Source organism: Halictus rubicundus, chromosome 3, assembly GCF_050948215.1.
Source record: "Halictus rubicundus isolate RS-2024b chromosome 3, iyHalRubi1_principal, whole genome shotgun sequence".
In the NCBI taxonomy this organism is placed as follows: Eukaryota; Metazoa; Arthropoda; class Insecta; order Hymenoptera; family Halictidae; genus Halictus; species Halictus rubicundus.
Window position 1 is genome coordinate 10,927,024 of NC_135151.1, and position 20,850 is coordinate 10,947,873.

Below are 20,850 nucleotides of genomic sequence, written 5' to 3' on the forward strand. Positions count from 1 at the left end.
CAATTTTTATTTTGCGTAAAGTTCCGCGATCTAGTAATAAACATAACATTAGTAAGTACAATAATGTTTCCATCTAATACCCCCCCCCCCTCCTATTGTTGAAACATTTTAAAAGTTGTTGTGTAAACGTCGTTACGACACGTCGAATAATTGGGAAAAATGTTAGCAAAAACAATAACAATATATTAGTTAGTAAGTGAACTCTTTTACACGCTAATTATTCTCTTTATTTGTTTATTTGTTCGAAACAATCACAATGTAACATTACCTATCAATGAATTAACATAAAAGGGTATCCTGGTTTCGAAATTTTAACAAATCTTTTTTTTTTATTTTCTTTAAGTACGCGTTTAAAGGATTTGTTTGAATTCGCAAAATCAACTTAGTTATAAGCGATTAACGCTTGACATATAGTTCACTTTCGGTGGAATTGCATTGCAGAAACATGCAACAAATGATTACAATATACAAGATGATGTAAAATATTACTATATTATATTACACATAAGTTATAGTATGGAGTAAAATCCATGCGATAAAATTACAAAAATTAATTTGTAGCATGGAAATACGATTATTCGAAGAAATCCAGCGTAATGGCGGTGGTAAAAGATATAATATTATAATATTCAAGTTGTTGTGATAATCAAATACAGGAATGCGTAGTGGTAATCAGGTGCAAAAAAAGACAATTGTTCAAAATGAAGATTTCTGCAAAATATCTACAAATCATCAAAATCAGAGGGTAGGTAGCTTATCTGCAGTTTCATCTAATGCTCAGATTAGTCAATTATACGACTATGTCATATAGTGTAGAGGATGGTTGTTCCATTAAAAGCACCTCACAATTTTCAAATTCAATTTTATCTAAGAAATTTTGTGCTCCCATCTCTCCCGTCCACAAAGCCAAAGTGGCAAAATCACGTGACCACTTATGTATACACGTGTATACGCATGTGTACGCACCTTCAAACTGCGCCGCAAACTGGGATCACGTTGAATCAACAGAACGGACTGTGCTGGAAGACGAAGACGGCACGTGTGCATCGTAATCTTTTCATTGTGGACACCTTTATAAAGGAGCTTTCGACCGCAAGGAGGGCAATTCTATAGTTAAACACGCAGTAACAACATGAACTTCGTATTAATTCCATTCTTTCTAGGTCGGTAAGCCCATTCATTTTAATCAGTTTTCAAGCCTACGCTTATCGCGGCGACTCCTCGCGCGTTCGGTTATGATTGGCAAACACTTTTTGCGACAATACGGGGGCAACAGCTTAAACTTTCGTTAATCGCTTGAAATCTCTCGATACAGTCCCATCGCATCGTCGTGCTTCGCTCAAAGACTAACTAGGGTGACCTGTTTACTGAATGAACACTTGAGCTGCATGTCTGTTGAAATTATTATTGGCAAATTGTTGTTTAATTTATTGAATGATATTTCTGTAGAAGGAATGCGTCATTGTTAAGATCTTACATTCCGCAACACAATTCTAACAATATTTTGTGGTTGTAGCTTGTATTAAAAATTTGACGTAGGAATAAACGAAAAATGGGCGAGATGACCAATAAATGATCAATTTTTAGTGCATGAACAGACGTATCGTAGGACCTATGAACCATTATAAAATCGTTATTCTCACGGAAACAATACTTACCTCGAATACTCGAGATATACTAATAACTGCTGAATAAATGTATGTAGTGCCAAATAGATTAAAAGAAGAAGTGGATCTGTTTTCAGCTAGACATCTCCGAACTTACACTAGAATTACTGTATAAATTTCAACGCGAAGAGGGTGTCGTAAATGTTATTTTTTCACTTAATACGAATCATGTTCGCTGCGAAATATTCAAGTGACAGGTCACCCTATGCGTGCATCCAGCTTTGTTCTTCTTTTAGAAAATTATACAAATGCTCAAATTAATTCGAATACCACGATGTCATTAACGCGAAGAATGGTCGTCATTTGTTATAAACCATGCACCACTTGATTGATTATTCTGTTGCCGAAACAAATGACAAACGAGTTTTCGACTTACTTCTCAAAACGACGTTAAAATGCACGTTAAAGACACAGATTGGCAATAGTTAAGCAATTTTCCTGAATATTAAAAATACTAATCCCGAGTTTCTGACAATTACAGCGGCGAGCGTCATGGTGGACGATCCATCGAAATGGCAGTACGGACTGGTGGCGCATTTCCACGCGAATATCACGTTTAGTTGGGGCACAACGGAGGACTCAATAGAGTCAAAAAACCTGTCGACAGTCTTCACTTGTCGTCAGAGTTCGATAGACGAGTTGATGTGCAGTTCTCCGAGGGTCTTGATGTACAGGCCACAGTTCTTGGTCAAGTTCAACAAGAACGGGATCGAGAACTTGTCGTTCCAAGTGGTGTTGGCTCGGAAACAGCTATCCTTGATCAGGGCCATTATGAAAGAGCTGAGCGTCGGCGTGAACCTGCTGCAGCATGCGAACGCGTTGTCGGCGTTCGTCGCAAACGAGAATTACATACTAGGCGATTGCTCGACATTGTTCACCGTTTTGCAGGAAGTGGGTGCGTCCACGTTCTCTAATTTCGACGAGAAACGCAATTACGAATTGAACGTGTTGTCGATGCCTTATCGAAAGTATGGCGCGAACGTGATCATCGAGAAGAGGACGAACTCCAATTGGTGCAACCGTACCAATTACGATGACGGCTCTAGTCCCACCAGTATCTTCATTTCTGTACGTAACGCTTGATTTCTTTAAAGTTCCGAAGTGCAGAGTTTTGATTTTATTTCACCGTTCCCCAGAAAAAGTCAGTGACCAAAATACACATCGGCGTTAACACGTTCGTAAGTCTGAACAAGTTGACCGCCAAGGGAAGGAAACTAAAGGACAATCAGAGTTTCATAACCGAGATGATCACGCAGGTCGCATTGGTGGGTATTGAACCCGCCACGGAAGAACTACCGTCTTTGGATGCTCCACACAAGGTGATGTTATCCTCCTCCAACATGATACACAATTTCGTGGAAAAATGATCGAATCGTTCGATTCGATTAAGCTTTCGACACGAAGCAATATGTAACAATTTATAACACATAGCAGAAGTATGTATTTCGACGCAAAAATTATGATTATAGTAGGTTCTCTCGCTCATTGCACTCCTGATCGAATGGCCGTTCTTTACGCGAACCTCGTTCATCGCATTTTGTTCGCGCTAGGTAACAGCTTAATGGAAATAGTAATTTCGCGAAGGTGTTACGAGTCGCGGTCGCGATTGTTTCTTTATGTGGTTATATGTACACATTGATCGAGCTTCGATTCAATAGTGAAATCTTATCCGATTAGTTAGACACCTTGTTCTTTGAAAAAACATTGGATCTTTCCTGAAATTCCGGTCCCTTTCACGTGCAACGAGAACCTACTGTACTTAAAACTGTCTCAGACGAAACGATATCCATCCTATTCATAAAAATTCAGCGTAACCTTAAAATATAGCCAAAATACAAATTATACATACAAAATTTTAGAACACTAGATCTCTAATAACCTGACCATTCTTTATCTCCCAAATTATCTGAAATTGATGGGTCCGAATTGGAATACCATTAACGCGTTGGCCGCCGCGCGAATCTTGAGTGTTTCATACAAGTATTGCTTATTTCATTTGTATAAACGATCAGTGTACAGTAATTGCTAGCCCCACAGTAATTGGATCCTTTACCCTACTTGGTTCCAAATTCTTCAAATTGATGTAGACAATTTTCGCGCGACTCTCCTCTATCTATAAATAGATTTTATCAATAGTAACTCGTGGATAGTAATAGAAAGGGAAAGCGTCTTCTCTCATCTCGAGCAGAAACATCCGCGACGTGTTAGATAAATTTCTTTTTATTTAAATTACGGTTACATTAAATTATACCTAAAGGCGATCCGCGCGTGTTCGTCCGCGCACCGATCATCGTGTCCGCGTGAACGCGCGCGTCCACAGTTTTACAGCGATCATCGTAAGTTTAGATTGATTGACGGGTTCATTTAAAAACAAAGAAAAAAGGAAGAAAACCATGTTTTCTTCGCGCGTGATCGACAGCATCGATCGTGAATCACCGTGGACCTGCGTCGAAGCGACTCTGCTTCGTGGATTCAAGCGGCTTCTATACACGTGACTAATCCTTACGGTCTAGGTGTGCAGATTGCAATCGGCCCTCGATAAAATGTGTGCTTCGCCATGACGCTCGCGGCGACGACTAACTTCCTCGGCGTGTCGTCGGACACCTTCTTCGACGTTTAACTCTTTCAACGCAACGCTGCAGAGCGTATTTTTCTTCCAAAACAGAGACCTGACTTACCGACCTCCAACTACTCCAGGCTTGTGCCGTGTAAGCAAGAAGTAAGGCAGACGACTATTCTGACTATCGGTAAATAATTAGGTCTCTTCCACCTAATGGTAACAATGGTAACCGGTAGGCTGCGGATCTTTATTCAGAATAGAAAATGTCTCTTTCAATCGCAAGAAACTGGAGTTAAATGAATATTCCCTCAATTAACATTTTTAATACATTGAATAGGTTGACGGAACATTCTCAAGTTCTCCTTCAGAATTTATTGTTTTCTATCTGTCTCATTCATTTTTGTCAGAAATGCCCAAAATCGGCAGTATAGTAATCAGCCTCTTTTTGGAAATCAATGATTTGCTAACTATGTACCATCCATTTAATTCTTCTCGTGCAAATTTCGAGATTGCAGCTGTCATTTATCTCCTTAGTTATAAGATGAAGGATTTTCGCCGGGGTTCGCATAATTTTGTACATTTTCGTAAGTGTTACCCGTGCGTTTGTAATCGGTAGACTGCGGACTTCGTGGATATCTGACAAAAATGAGCAAGTGAAACATCAAACACTAGAAAGATAAAAGGGATTAAAGAGTATCGACGTATTGTCAACTCATTCGATCGACTTGTTTATCATATGCCTGAAGATTTTCACTTTTTGAGGGAATAAACGCCGTATAAAACGAAACGGCTTCTGGCTAACTCGATATTAATTTATTAATGAACAAACGCTCCCGTTTCTTATATTCATAGCTCGGTTAATTAATACACCTCTGTATAAATGCACTTTTTTACAGTTAAAGCACGGCGACGCATCGAAAGAGTTAAACGTTCGAATCCGATCTTTTCGGGTCAGGACATTCGGATCGTAACATCGAAATCCTGATATTAAATAAGAAATGCAACTCGGTACAAATCGTAATTATCCGCTCGTGGAATGGATAACGTTTAGTTGTTCAACTAAAAATAAGATAAAAAGATGTGTATAAATACGTTCGACGTGTCCCTGTCTCTTCGAGAAACGGTGCGTGTCTTTACTTTCTTTCATTTTTTCTTTCGCGACCCGTCGTTCTCGAAATGTTCGAAATAATTTCGATCGATTGCACTTTCATACGTTTCTCGCCTACCTACGCTCGATAATTCGTCTAACGATTTAGAGTTAATTTAGTAGAGAAGTACATCGAATACGATCGCAGTAAATGGTGCACTAACTTCGCCTCCGAAACGCAGCCTAATCATACCGGAGCTGTCCGGATACCCGAATACTTGGACAGCGGTAATTACACGTGAGAGGGTAGATGACTTCTCGTGATTGAATCGACTCGCACTTTGCGATCGAAATATTTTCGCTGCTCGTCGTTATCGATTAAACGAAACAGTCATAGTACCCCCGCAATATGAAGCCAACGAAACACAGTGTTTACTCTATATATGTCCGGAATGCCTATCCGGTAAAAGTCTGAGAACTATCCCCACTGCCGCGGGGTATACCTTGTGAGGTAAGGTCGCGTAGAGCAAAGAATCTCCTGGCCAATATATGTCCGTGGCTAGACTCGTGATTTGGACATATATCGAGTGAACACTGTACTCGAGAACCACCGTGAATGGAAATCAGTGGAAAATTGAATGGACTTGCAGTTTGCAACTGGAAAATATTTTCATCGGTCTCGTTCGTTGTTATCAATCAAATGAAGCGCTTGAAGTACCCCCGTAGCATGAAGCCATTGAAAATACTCGAGGACCACCGTAAATGAAAATCAGTGGGAAACTTGAGAACAAGTGTACAGAATATTGATCAAAAGTCTCTACCTAATGAACACTACCGATCCATACGAAAAAGCAATCGCAATTTCGCGTATCCAAGACACGCAATGGATAATCAAATTATGATCTTTTCGATTAGCTACTATCAACATTCTGCTCGACTCTTGAATCCTCAATTGTTCAGACTAGACTGCGGATTTTATGCATTTGTGACCAAAACGAGCTGGTGCAATTTAAAACGGTATGGCAAAAAGTAGTCGAAAGCAATGGCAATTCTTTTGATCGGTGTCCGATTAGAACATATCATGAAAATAATAAATATTCTAAGCGAAAAAAAGGGCGGCACGAATTAATGCAACAACCTAATATTTCTACGCTTCGCTCTGATCGTTCATCGCAGCTCCAACGTAAACGCACTCTTAGACAGGCGAGTGCGCGCCGCACGGAGGAACTTCCGGTTCTTCGGTTCGCAAAAAATTTTCGCAGCGTGTTGATCGTTCGCGTTCAATCTTTTTAAATACGTAAGTACGTTTGTTCCGTTTGAATTGTCATGCGTTCGGTAAACATCCAATCACGATTGCGCTCGATTATTATAATGGCACGATTACAATGATCATTGTGCGTTAGTTTCGTACACAGTTGGTTGTTCCATCGGTGGTCGATACTCGACGAAATAATTACTGTGTTCGAACGAGCTCGACAAATTGTGAATTTATTGCGTCGAGTTTGGTGGAAAAATAACGTCGATTCTTAATAGTGCGACAGATAATTTAAAACTTCCGCGTACCCTACAATTTATCGTAAATTTACGTTACAGCGTGTCGACCGCTAACGACGTTGATTATTCAAATTACAATTACCAGGAAACTTTGCGAACCTTCGTTGTCTTACCGGTTCAATTATTCTTAATTTTAAGACTGAGCGTACATATTATATTGTAAATTTGACAGACATGTTTTGCGCATATACACTTTCTAAAATCAGACGTCAGCGTGTTGTTCAACCAGTTCGCTGCCAATTACGAGTATACTTGTGTGTTGATTATCGACCTCCTATGTAAAACTATGCCCGAGGAGGGTGGCAGCGAACGCGTTGAATTACAATTTTTACGGACACGTACCTCTTTAATCAATTGATTCAACGTGTATGTAATCGCAATTGGCAATTCGAAATCTTTCTATTGGCACTATACAAAAAAGAACGACATTAGTCTCCCGACCACTGCGTAGCACTTCTTAGAACACGATTCAAATGGTTACAAAATACAACATCCAAAAAATGTTCGTCTGAAAAACTCTGCTCAAAATTTTGGCCATAAAAATGATAAATTTAAAGACGAACACTCGAGTGATATTCGGGCAACAGCCTCGTGAGCAATTGTTTAAACGCATTTACAGTTCTCTTAGTCGCATGCGCTTAACTCGACGAATTGATTGATTGATCGAAGAAGAAATTGCCATTGTAAAAATTATGACAATCCGTAGTATCAAATACATGTATACATCTCAAGTCTAGTTCGATAAGTCCTTTCTCTACCCGGCACGCCGCACCTTCCATGCCTGGACAAAGGCCTAAAAATCCTGGACATCGATCAAACAGCTCAATCATGGTTCCTTGTGACCGTCCTAGACCAGGTGCGCATGGTCAGGAAAGTTTACAGGATGAAATCCGTCCTCGTGATGAACGGATAGGCTCTCAGGATAGAGCATGTCAGCAACCAGCAGAAGCCCGAGACCTCTAAAATGTGATGAGCGGATCAAGGTGTACCAACCCAAAGAGGAACTAGACTACCTTAAGTTGATACCCTTGGAGGGTGCCGAGAGGACCAACCATCGGAACTTCCCCAATCTGTACTTCGCCGCCCTTGATACCGCCACCAACACAAGCCCAGCTGGGGAAAGAGGCTGCTGAATACGCGACAACGGACATCCAAGGTTTTGACCAAGCCATGATCAAAGCTATGCGTACAACGAGGAAAAGAAAGGATGCAAACACATCCGACGAGGCGCGCCAGAATCCCATCGTTGTAGGACAGTGGTGGACACGATAGGGGCCCCTGAGGTGCTTGGTTCCCCCACCAACGTCTCTTTCGTGCAGCACACATCTTTGCTGCGCAGCGGTGCCTCGTGGATGTGGATAGATAGCATAAGCCGCGGGTCAACTATGGCGAGACGTATGAGGGGAGAGACGGAGGCACGAGACACCGCTGCGCAACGAAGGTCTGCACAAAAGAGACGTTGGTGGTGAAAGCGTTTTGCCTGTGGCAGGCATACATGCCCATCACTGCTGTAGGATATACAGCAGAGGATGACAGGGAGACACAGTCGCGAAAAGCGGGGACGACCTTGGAGACAAGAGAAGACGCCACTAAATCAAGGCAGGAGAAAGAAGAACACTCTGCAGAAAAGGGCCAACATGTCGGACATGGAAGTCGACCCTCTGGGGTTAGAGTCCCCTCCGACATCTGCAAGCAAATTCAAGCAGACATCGGTGCTGTTATGACAGAGCAATCAGCCCAATGAAGTCGCATCGACATCCTAACACTAACTGTTGCCCTAACCAACATCGTGCCCCAGAGCCCAACAACACTCTTTACGCTGTGTAAGCTAGTAGGAACCTTCGTCGAACCTTAGCGAATGTCTTTCTTATTCCAGAGTATCCTCTCCGCGGTGCGTCACGACATTCATGCAGCACCTCTTGAATTTTGATCTTCGGGATTGCCCGATGCAATCGGTCATCGGAAAAGTATGCGATCGACCTACTTATATATTTAACGTGACGCTAATCATTTAACTACGAGGCGAGGGTGCATTCATTTCGCAGCAATGAGCGTTGTGGCGCGTCAATCGTCGGATCAAACGAAGCTCAATTCTATTCCAATATGGTGTAAATACCGATTTGATTTCCATTGAACATCATATACTTAATGTATACTCAACCCTGCTCCGTTCTGGGGTCTGTTTCGACCACGTGAAAAACATTTCCAACTTTTCGGTCCTATTATAGTTCTCCACTGCTTTCTTATTTACAGTCAATCATAGAGGTACGAATTAAATAAATTTCAAATGTTTAAGAAACGGCAAAGGCTTCTGTATATTACACGTATGTTTGTTAACTTGTTAGCTGATATTGGACATGCTCTGGTATAAAAAATAACATATGTGGGTCGTACATCTCACACAAAAATACGAAATCGTAAAATTTGCTGTACAGGCCGAAAAAACATATACAATCGTAAAATTGTTTGTTGGCATATTATCGATTACGGAATACAGATCTTACAGATCTTTGTATGCTGTTATTTTCAGTTTACTTGTTTCTCCAAAATTTTACAAGAAAGATTGTAATTTATCTGGAATTTGTTCAATCGTAACTAATAAATTAATCGACGACCATGGAATATCCAAACCCTCTGCTTCTTTATTTCAAGTATTTCAGATTCGACAGGTGTGTGTACATTTTTCTGCATATCTGTACGTATTAGAATTTTCGGAATCTGTTTAAAATACCAACCGGTACATTAATTGACAACTATAAAACATTCAAACTCTTTGCTCGTTTATTTCAACTATTCTGTGTGTATATCTTTTCCCGACTGTCCGTACGTTCCTTTAGGTTTCGACGAGTAGAAAAAGGTTGTCAATGTACGGTAAACGGCGAACCGTGGCATGATTAAATCGACTATTGACCGAGAGGATGCTCGAAAATCGGTTTACACGTGCCTACAGCCACGTGAGGGAGAGCTAGGGGGTGGGGGATATATGATTTCGACAAACTTTGGAGAAGGAGAATCCCATATCACACGAGTACAATGCTCGCGCAAGAAACGCGCAACCAGCCAAGCATGTGTACGTCCCCCTATCGAGATCCTCGGGATGAAAGCGTGGTGTAACGCAAACGCGCGCGGCGCTCGTCGTCCCTTACGTTCGTTGCAAACGACATTCGCACTAAGCCCTAGTTCAGACACGGCGGTTGTCCGCTGGAACGAATACGAAGACACGGATTGTTGGACCGCGCGGACAAGTTCGAACGAATATAAAGACGTTAATGCGAATAAGCTCCGCGCGGTTCGGGCCGTGTCTGAACCAGGGCTGAAACGATTTATGCGCGAAGCCTCCTATCAAGATCTACGCAGAGCGTGGGTTTTGAGCGTGTCCTCCAGCATCCCTGGCGTCTACGCAAGAACTTAGACAAACGAAAAGCAATCGCGACGAAGTTGGGCGCTTCGCCGCCGATGAATGGCCAATAAACCATTTCACCGTTGGATGTCTCTTTGCATCTTTTTTCTTTTTTTTTTTTTTGTTTCCCTGGTCGCTCCTTTTTTTTCTCTATCATTCCCTCGCTCTGATTTCATTTCGGCAAACAAGCTACCCTAACCTAGGTATATACAATCATTACGTTCGCGGAAGAGACACGGCCCGAAACCGTAACTCAGTCGACAGTTCTGATACACCGAGATAGCGGCGGCACGCGGTCAACAGCAGAATGGGACGACATTATTGCCCGTTGTTGATGTTGTTCTGTTGCTTCACGGAGTCCATGTTGGGGACGTAGTCCATCGCCATCAGACAGGCGAACACCGTCATCACCATCTTCGGTTTCACCTCGGTGATGTCCTCCGGCAGCGCGTAGACCCGCGCGCCGCATTTCCGGGCCAAGGATATCGCGTACTTCGCGTTGTCCAGGTTTGCCTGCAACCAACCGGCAGTTCGCGATTAGTCATGCCGATCCGACACAAGGCTGCTTGGGAAAGAACGTGACGACACCGATGGCGAACATCTTCGAGGAACGTACAGCGGCGGACGAAAGGATTCGCACGCCTTTCGAAAAGGAAAGGCTCTCTTCGAATTGGACCGGACGATTTGAATATTTTTGAAATGTTAGGAGGATTTGTTTATTAAATGTGTAAACTTTTTTTTATTAGAACGTGTGAACGAATCATTTAAATATGAAATTTCGAAGGGAAATGTGAAGAGTACGATTTTTAACTTTTCTATCTGAACCTATAATGGACATTTAACAAATTTTTTGTAGCTTTTGTAGCTCTTGGTATGCTGTGTACACACTGGCGTGCAAAATTAAAGGATTACCAAATTTTCGTTAAAAAATTTCCTATGCTGAAATTGTAAACTGGCTAAAAAAAAAGATCAAGGAGGGGCCATTCTAAAGACGAGACTCTAATCTTCAGATCTCCGTTGATTTCGTTAATTTCAAAAATTTTTTAACGTCTGCACATACGTTTCAATTTGCAAAATTTACGAAGCAAAAATGTAGGTTCACTTTCTCACCCATTTACATAGTGAAAAAACTTTGTTGGAAGAAACAACAATGATTAAAAATGGCACAAATCGTGAGAAACTGTGGTTCAAACAAATCGTAAGCCCTAAATTTAAAGATTTTTACATCGTTTAATACCTGTAAGCTTTTTCATGCGTCACCGTTTAGTTGTTAAGGAGTAAAGTGAACAGTCGTCGTAACTATTATAAATCCCATATCTCTTCCTTTGAAATTCGGGTTGTACATAAAATTATATTACGGGAAATCAAAGTTCAGGACGCCGTTATACATTAAAAACGCGTCACACAGTTCATTCGTAACCATTAAGGCCAGCGATAGAACGAGGGTTCGTATTAAAAACAAGAAACTTGGGACCACAGTTAGTACGATTTATGCGTAATGGCAGTGTAATGACTTTTCAAAAAGATCATAGGAAACTTGAACTAGTAACAGAGACGTCGCCCGATTTAGCAATGACAATCGCCATTCAAGTGACTTCTCCGTGACCACGTTGAATCTCTTTCACTAAGAATATTGCTTAACAGGCCGTTATTAGTGTGTCCCAGAAAATTGTGAGCAGCCGCAGCTACCATTTCCTGATAGAGTTACTCGCAATACAATGACAGAATACCATAAACGACAATAGCAATATCTTGCAAATTGATGCTACTTTCCTTATTGCAACTCTTGAGTACGATTGTTTAAAACTTAAGATACTGGTTCAGCACTGCTCCATAAATCTTTTATGTCATTAAAATATATCCTATTGGAACACTTGACACTAAATTGCCGGAGCCGGTTTGACTGATTTACGATTTTAAAACATATGTTGATTTTTCTATACATATATAGAAAAAGTGCTTTTTTTTAGCTTTTGGTTTTTAATAGAATTAGAAACACTAACTGACCAGATACTTTCTTTTTCATCCAGCAATCTCGTGTTAACGGAGTGTCTAAATTTCCATGTGTTAGGTATACGCAAAAGTTTTAGTCTTTTTCAATCGATCATGCGTAAAGGCTGTCGCCCTCTTAACAGTAGAATGGTCTCGTATGTCGAGTATAAATAAAAGAAAATTGAAGAAAGAACAATTCACTTACGAATTTGTGACGATAAATTATATCAAGTGTACATATAATCTCGGTGCCTGTTTTATTCAAACGTAACTTCAGTTCAAATTATACTTTCTTCCCGCTCTTGGTGGCATTTTCAGATCTTCAGCTTTAATAAAGATCGACAGCCGTCCCTTTCCCGGGAAGATCCATTAACAAGACGAGAAAAAGTACTACACCATTAAAAAAGGCACCGAATTTATTTGTGCAGCTAATAATTTAGTAACGCGAAATATTTTCTGGGACATCCTAACGAAACGAATCCTAACAGGATCACTGCAGGTTTACGTTTCTTAGCCTAGGGTGGCCGCCCATATCCGCGGATCCACAAAACCTTCAACCATCTCACCTCCTCGGTGCCACCCTCTTTGACAAGATCATAGTTGACGGTCCCCGGTTTGATAGCATCGATCAGATCGATCACCACCTTCCCGTCCGCTATCGACGAATCCTGGAAGCCCTTGATGCTGCTCGTCTTGCCGGCTCCTTGGAGCTTCGAGTTCACCCATTGCACGATCTCCTTTTCAACGAGGGTGCTGCCCTGCGTGCCAGCCAGCGACGTCAAGATAGACAAGGTGTACGATCTCATCAGTTGCCAGATCAACGCCAATGTCAGCGTGGTGTTCCCGTCGTTGATGTCCTGTCCAGCGATCCCGACCAGCGAGAAGTTCATCGTTTTCCCGAGCTCCACCGCGTAGTTACAGTTCTCCAGCTTCTCCATGAATTTCCTCAGTTTGGTGAACTTCTTGTGCACACGGTTCCAGTTGACCGTGCCGGGCTTGATGATGTCGTACAGCTGGAAGATCACCAGACCGTCCGCAAGGTCGGAGTACAGCCAGTTCACGTACGGTACCACACCCATCGAGTTCATCCAGTTTCTATAGGTCTTCTCCTCCCTGTTCTCTTCCAAGGCCTCCAGACCCTCTATGTTGCTCTCCGGCTTGTCCAGGCCCGGGTAGTTGTTGAACATGTTCGCGACGAACGCGAGATTCAGCTTGTAGATGCCGTTCACGACATCGCTGGGCGTGACGAAGCTGCGACAGCCGAGCTTAGCCGCCTGCTGCAGCATGATCTCCGCGCGGGACGTGTGGTTCGGTTCCATCAACGCCTCCAGCGTGACCCCCGCGCTGTTCGGCGCGATCTGCTTGATCAGGTAGGTGTAGATCTCCGAATCGGTGATGTCCGACTGGAAGTTGTTGCACCGTCTCGCGATTCCGGCGTTCTCCAGATGATGGTTCACCCATCGCAACAAAATCGACTCCGGGGACAGCTTCAGCAAATCCTCGATACGCTCGCCGTCCTGGAGCAGAGTGGCCAGGCCAGGACAATTCTCCAAGGTGATCTGGTTGAACAAACCGATCCTGATGATCTGCCACAGGAGACCGAGGACCAAGTGCGGCGATCCTTTGGTGAGGTCGTGAGCGTCGATGTTCACGATGTTGCAACCGATCGCCTGGGCGGAAGACAGGGCCAGTGTCAGGTTCTCGTGTTTCTTGTAAAGCGTCACGTTCTTCTTGTTGATCGTTCGCTCGTCGATCGTGTCCGGGCAGGAGTGATTGATTATTTTACTAGAACAAGACGTCGAGCATATTAGTTGGTTGGCTGGATCAACGACCGAAGTGGACGTACAGGTCAAAAGATTAGGCCCATTAGGACTGCCATTGCAACACACGATTGAATTTTTTAGACATTCTAATCGAGTAACTTAGTTATCTATTAGCTAAAAAAAAGTCGGTAATTTCACCTCAAAATGCCGCCGTTTTGTAAACGATCAAGATTTCCCATTTCTTTTGGTTCGAACCATAGCTACATTCATACTGATTAATGAACAACTTCATTTTTTTTTGTTTCCGATCAGTAGAAAGACCGGAAATCATGGCAATCGTCGACCCAGGTTTAAAAAAAAATATTCTATAAAAATATTTATAACTCGTGTAGTTTCGACTATTTTTACTTTTAAAAAATCACACATATATTTCAAACGCTAATCAATATGTGTGCAAATTCCCACTGCAAAAGGTTCGATAGTTTACTTGAAAAAAATTCCTACAGATTCGCGTAAAAATATCCTCGAAACTCGGAATACCCCCTTAACCCTTTGCACTCGAATGGTGACTCTGAAGCACCACTAGAAATTGTTGTGGCATTATTTCAAAGAAATTACAAAAAATATTACAAAATATTTGTAACATTACAAAATTTTTATTCAACAGATTACTAAACATTTAAACATTATATGTGTAAATCGGATCAGTTTCGTATGAATAAAATGAAAATATTCTAAGACGGAAGAAAAATTTAGTTTTAGAATGAAAATAGCGCCGAGTGCAAAGGATTAATAGTTAGAAGCATTTATTTATTTTTATGTATATACGAGCCAGTAGTTCTTACGTATCACGTGTACCATGTTAAAAAGTGTCGCATACCACAGAAGAATTCCGTCCTTGACCTTCTCGTACAAAGCCTTCCCTTCCGGATCAATGGGCAGCAGATGCTTCAAATCAGGATCGTGTGACAGATTCGTGTTGATCCAGTCGCTGAAAGCAAGCTGTTCCTCCAGTCGGACCGAGTGCGTGGTACCTTCGCTGGAAGCCTCCGAGATTCCACCCAAGGTCTCCAGATTCTCCTTCTTCGACACGACCTGCTTGAACGTCGAGCCCAGCTCGTTCGCTTTCAGCTCCTTGCACAGCTTCTCGAACTCGTCGAACGACAGCCTGCCCTTGTGCTGTAATCTCTGCTTATCGTCGTACTCCTCGATCATCTGGCGCACCTTGTACCCGGGCATTTTGAACCCGCAAACGTCCAGGGCGTTGCGCAGCTCGGTGAGGTTGATGAAGCCGTCCCCATTCTCGTCGATCTAACAAAAAGACGCTTCGCTCAGTGGGGATCATCTTTTGCGACGGAAATGAATTCAATTCCGGATGTCCGGGTTCGAGGATATCGAATCCGGAATACGTTATTTGGGGAATTTATTAGGCGGAGTAACAAGTTATAACAATCCAGTTATCTTTTGTATCTTTGGACTGCAATGTGTTCACGAATCGATTTTTCGAACAAGTCCACCGTGTCATTTGATTCAATTGATTTCAAAACATAACGGCATATACAGTGATTTCTCTATATATGTCGCCAAGGCCTGGATGATAAATGTCGCGGAATTATCCCTGTTCTAATCGCTGAAACCGTAAAATAAATCGTAATGCAAAGGGTTAAAAACAGTAAAAGCATTAGAACAATTGAAAAATACTGTTACATTACCTACCGGCGATTATTTCAAAATTTATATATTTTTCAATTTTTAAAAGTCTATCATCATTCAACAGCAATTTCAATCACGAACCAACAAGTCATCCCCAGTAACGTAATCTAATAATTTCTAATAATTTCGTTCGGGATCATAATGAAAAAAAAAATGTCTGAGCTTCCTTTTGGTGCAGCAGATGGACTTCCGGTGGGTAAAGTGTTAAGAAATAAAATAAGCTTCTACGTCACTCCAGTTTGCTGCAAGTAGGGTAGTCAATTTTTATTTTCCCCTCTGCCATCAAAAATGTCGACGATATCGCAGATTGGATGCGAGCGCAATGAATTTTATCGACGCGCGTCTATCGTCGCGTAACGATATCTAGGCTGATTGCGGAATAGAAACCGGCAGAGTAAGAATGCAGTCGCGATCACGGTCGCCGTAATCACCACAGTAACAATGGAGGGACACACGGGGGGCAGCCCGAGATCGTCGCACACGGAACTTTCTTGGAAAACTGCATCGGGGTTAATCGACAGTTCTTTATTCCAGGGAAGCCATGTTGCGCTCGACTAATTAGTATCCAGTTCTCGCCAGCGAACCGTTCCGCTACGTAATTACCGATGATAATTGTTTCCGTCTTATCGTCACGAAAACGTACATTCGACTTTTTCCCGCCACAGGCCTGTCTTCGGCTCGCGCTCCAGAAAACAATAATTTTCTAATCTGACAGGAGGTCGCATCCGAGAAGCGTAATCGTGAAACCGTGATTCACATGGCTCTCTAACGTTATCGTAAACGTCTTCGTCGCGTTATATTACTCTTAATGTTATGTTGTCTTAGTATCAAGAATCGATCGACTTCCACTTTGAAATGAAAAATGCATTTGTTTCGAGAGATCAACACGCAACGATGCGGAACAAGTCTCTGTGCTCGAAACACAGTTTGATAACAAATATTCTTTGAATGATATAATTCATATTGTCAAGTTCAAGTCAACGTCGCCTCTATGAAAATATGTTACCCTTTGTTGTCGCAGAGATCCGAATTCAAGTTTTGAATAGTTACGATTTATTCTTCTTATAAACATATTCCCGAACAATAATATTTCGAAATAGGTCGAACAGAGATTACAATCGCGAAATCGGGTGAACAATTTTCGTGACACAAAAGTGTCCCAAAAATTTTCAAATAATCTTTCGCCGAGACTGTAAACAACGTCCGATCGAAGGAAACGATCGCGCGTAGAGTGGTCGGGGATCGATAGATCTGCGGGACTGGTGGATCGGTGTGTTTCACGCCCATCGATCGATCGCGAGTCAAGTGGCTTACGTAAAGACAGTCGCAACAGAGTGTGCTGCGCACGATGAAACAATCGAGGGCGCACTTACCATCCTGAAGAACTCCGGCAAGTCCTGTAGGTACTCGTCGATCACGTTCCATTTCGGTATGTTGCGGATCTCCATGACAGGAAACAATCGAAATCGGCGCCGCGGGAAACTAGTTTGGTCTTTCGATGTGGGCGGCGCAAGACTGAGCTCGCGTCAGGTGCGTTATCACCATCCGCATGATAAAGCCGGGACCAAGAGAAAAAGTGTCCACGGTTTATCAGAAGCGTGAGCATCGCCGAGGCGATTATCTTCGATTATTGATAGCTTTCTAGTTATTTAAATCGCGAGTTTCTTTCGTGTCGCGAGCGAGATATGATCGAAGAGTTTTTTCTTGTACGCACGCTCGTTAATTCGATGTCTACAATGTAGTTGATTAAGTGTGTAATATTTGTTTACTACAAAGAGATTTTAATGCCGGTTTTCTCCGGGAATTAATCACCCCGGGACGACGAGAGTACTGTTAAGCTGATAGAAAATCAATTGCCACTTGAAAACCTGCTTGGGCTGCTATTACTTGCACGATTATGGCTGCAACGTGTGCAATTTCATCGGGGGTTTTTCAACTGAACTGTTGATTAGGCTTCGATCTTTTATTTGGGCGACAATAGAGAATAAACACTTTCTGTAGCAATTGCGGAATACAGCAGCCCAATAAAAGACCCTTTCTTTCTGGAATCATTTTTGGAAGTTGGAAATATTACAGCGGCGTTCTTAAATTATTGTTAAATTTTTACTGTTTTAAATTTCACTTACTCAGTTTGATTACTAATGCATCCAATCCGTAGCCTAATATCAAACTATACGCATATGTCTTATGAGTAGACTGCGGATCTTGAAAATCTGGATCTGTGGAAATACGCATTAAAATTGTTTTCTTTTTTCTCTTTAATGACTTTAATAAACTGAAAATAATATATCGACTTTCTTAAATTCTTTTAATTTATCTACTATTTTGAATTGCACCAACTCATTGTTGTTGTGAATGCACAAAATCCGCAATCTACTTATGAGGATCTTCTGCTTCGTCAGTTTTGAAATTTTGAAATTGTGACCGGATATTTGGAATACTGTCAATTGCATTCTATCATAATTTCTGATTCAGGAAGAAATATTTCTGTTTGTCGAAGCTGCGGGAATTCCCATTACTTGGACGCTCGTGTGCAAACGATATTAGCAAAACGAACAACAAAACAAACATCGAAATGTGCAATCGATATCGGGAAACTTTGAAGTTTCATTTCAAAATTGTGATCGGTGTAAAACGATAAACATTTGCTGCAACGATAAATCAATTAAACACATAATCGCGGGATTAAACTGATCTATCTTTATTTGGTTTGCTCATCAACTTAAAAGTTTTGCAATTCAACATTTACAGATCGCATTTTTAGCCGCGACAAAACTACAAGACACATAATGTCTTTTCTCGTGTTAGTGTTCAGAGGTTAAATTAGCAATATCTAAATTAAAATGTCTACTAAATTAATCATATTACGACAAGCTTGGGTAAATACCTTTTTATAGAGAATAAAAAACTGCATCGATTGATGCATAAAAGAATATACGGTTCTATTTAAAAAGACAGACTTGACCTTTAAATCTCCTAAATTCTTCCACTTATGATGCCCCCCTTGATGACATGTAAAATTGGTAGAAATAATTTTTTTGCGCGACGCATAATTTAGAAGCTATTCAAGGTTATCAAGTAAAGCGTCGCACCCTGTATGCTGTCTTATAGTATTGTCGCGAAGTGTACTAAGAAAAGTTACTATACAGAGTGTCCCAAAAATGTAATTCCTTCAAAGGGCTAATTCCTGAAGTAATTTGAAGTAACTTTTCCCTTTGCGAAAATGTTTTCCGCGGCTTCGTTCTGGAGTTATTAACGAAAAACACGGACCAATCACAACGCAGCAAGTGCGGACGGATTCCGGCTCGGCCAATGCCAACGCCACGCTCAGCGGGGCCTGTCGCCGAGCGACAGTCGGTCCGCTGTTGCCGTGCTCTGATTGGTCAGCGTTTTTCGTTAATAACTCCTGAACGAAGCCTCGGAGGTCATTTTCGCAAAGGAAAAAGTTATTTCAAATGACCTCGGCAATCACCCTTTTCAAGGAAGTACAACATTTTTGGGAGACCATGTAGTCAAGTGAATAGCTCAACCATATTGGTGGGTAAGCCTCACGAACCTCATCTTTCTATAAAGTACAACATTTTTGGGACAGCCTGTATGTATGTCTAACTTATACGAACCTACAAAATCATATTTTTCAAATTTTCGTTACAACCACAAATTGTGAAGAGCAATAATTCTATTACTACGCGTTAGTACGCATTTCGCATACAAATTAATAGCTGTATGAAAGCGTATAGTATACGTCTTCCGCAGTCAAAGGGTTAATAAACTTCAATTTTTACTATCAGAACGCGACTATAGCGGGCGGTCTGTGACTCGGCGACAAGTACCGCTAAGCGTGGCGTTGGCATTGGCCGAGCCGGAATCCGTCCTCTGTAGCCGCGCTCTGATTGGTCCACGTTTGTCGTCAATAACTTCTTAACAATGCCGCGTAGAGCATTTTCGTAAAGGAAAAAGTTGCTTCAAATGACCCGAGGAACACTTTCAAAGAAACACAACATTTTTGGCACACCCTGTATATTGAGTCCAGATCTTTAAAAAACGAGCCGACACGAGAGAAAGCAGTGATCTTTAGAATCTCCGCCCACTATCCGTCATTTCGAGCGAAGAAACAGGAAAATCGTGGTCCGCGAAGCGAGACGGCGGGCGTTCTCGGTCCGCAAATAATTCATCGGTAACTGGTTCCGTCGCCTTTCCGGATTCCAGCGAGCAGCAGCGACGCGTTTCGTATGCAAAAATGCGCATCCACCGGTGGCCATGTAACCCGGTAGATTGCAATCATGGTCGCAGTCCGTAGAGAATTCGTGAAAGCGAGGAACGCCGGGCGTGAAGCGTTTTTTTCCCCCGATATCGACGAGCAAACGGTAGAACTGGCATTGCGCAATCACGCGTGCGTGTAATATATTGTCTTCCCGTGCGTCTTGTTGCCTGCTCACAAGCCGTTTGCTAACTTCCGAACGCTGTCGTCAGCCGTTTTTCCTCGTCCTTTAAACGTTGTCGAGTCAACAGCTAGCGATTCGGTTCGCCGCGTCGCATGATACACCCTGGAAACACGCAATAGAGAGTGTTTCCTCCGTGAAAGTTTGCTCTTGTGGAACTCCATTGAAAGGCGGCTAATAATCGCACCGGTACATTCGACACGTCGATTTTTTCAAAAATGTTATTATTGGTCGTGCGAAATAAAAATTGTTTGCATTAATTGCAGGACGCAAGAACCGAAGTTTGCTTCACTCTCTTGTACTTTGATTAAGCGTGTAAAAAGGATATTGATTTCTACGTCTTCTTGTGCATAAAATCTGCACTCTACATATACAGGATGTTCCAAAATGGTCGTACTTCCATGAAAGGGGTGATTACTGAGCTCATTTAAAAGAACTTTTTCCTTTGCGAAAATGTCCTCCGCGGGTTCGTTTGGATGTTATTAAGGAGAAGCGTAGACCAATCAGAGCGCGGCTACAGAGGACGGATTTCGACTCGGCCAATGTCAACGTCGCGCCAAAATCCCGTCCGCTGTAAACCCGTTCCGATTGGTCCTTGGTTTTTCCTTAATAACTCCTTAACGAAACCGCGGAGAACATTTTCGAAAAGGAAAAAGTGACTTGGTACGACCT

General features: G+C 42.0%; 2 protein-coding genes across 4 annotated transcripts in view; one reads left to right on the plus strand and one right to left on the minus strand.

Moving 5' to 3' along the window:
• Nucleotides 1-85: 85 nt before the first annotated feature.
• LOC143352647 (uncharacterized) lies at nt 86-8,004 on the plus strand. 2 transcript variants are annotated; one of them, XR_013081980.1, is made up of 4 exons: nt 86-1,163; nt 2,149-2,735; nt 2,804-5,835; nt 5,878-8,004. XR_013081980.1 is itself a non-coding variant. In XM_076785317.1 (3 exons), exons 1-3 carry the CDS (start codon nt 1,133-1,135, stop codon nt 3,032-3,034), a joined length of 849 nt encoding a protein of 282 aa, XP_076641432.1. In that variant the 5' UTR covers nt 86-1,132; the 3' UTR covers nt 3,035-8,004. The 2 variants fall into 2 exon arrangements, 1 of the variants encoding a protein (XP_076641432.1); XM_076785317.1 differs by having other exon boundaries at nt 2,804-8,004.
• The window catches only part of Fim (plastin-2 fimbrin), a 58,404-nt gene continuing 42,223 nt past the window's right edge, over nt 4,670-20,850 (minus strand). The window contains exons 1-4 of one of the 2 annotated variants that reach the window (XM_076785313.1): nt 17,110-17,264; nt 14,904-15,334; nt 12,827-14,045; nt 4,670-10,781 (exon numbers count right to left, since the gene is read on the minus strand). In XM_076785313.1, coding sequence (XP_076641428.1) covers nt 10,587-10,781; nt 12,827-14,045; nt 14,904-15,334; nt 17,110-17,184 — 1,920 coding nt within the window. In that variant the 5' untranslated portion in view covers nt 17,185-17,264 and the 3' untranslated portion in view covers nt 4,670-10,586. Of the gene's footprint in view, nt 10,782-12,826; nt 14,046-14,903; nt 15,335-17,109; nt 17,265-20,850 lie in introns of those variants that run through there. The other variant, XM_076785314.1, reaches the window with a different exon arrangement.

Excerpts from the sequence above, each read along its gene's own strand:
- LOC143352647 (XM_076785317.1), top strand. The coding sequence starts at position 1,133 with ATGAACTTCGTATTAATTCCATTCTTTCTAG. Across the intron at positions 1,164-2,148 it reads ATTAATTCCATTCTTTCTAG|CGGCGAGCGTCATGGTGGAC; the intron begins GTCGGTAAGCCC and ends TGACAATTACAG. Across the intron at positions 2,736-2,803 it reads CCACCAGTATCTTCATTTCT|AAAAAGTCAGTGACCAAAAT; the intron begins GTACGTAACGCT and ends ACCGTTCCCCAG.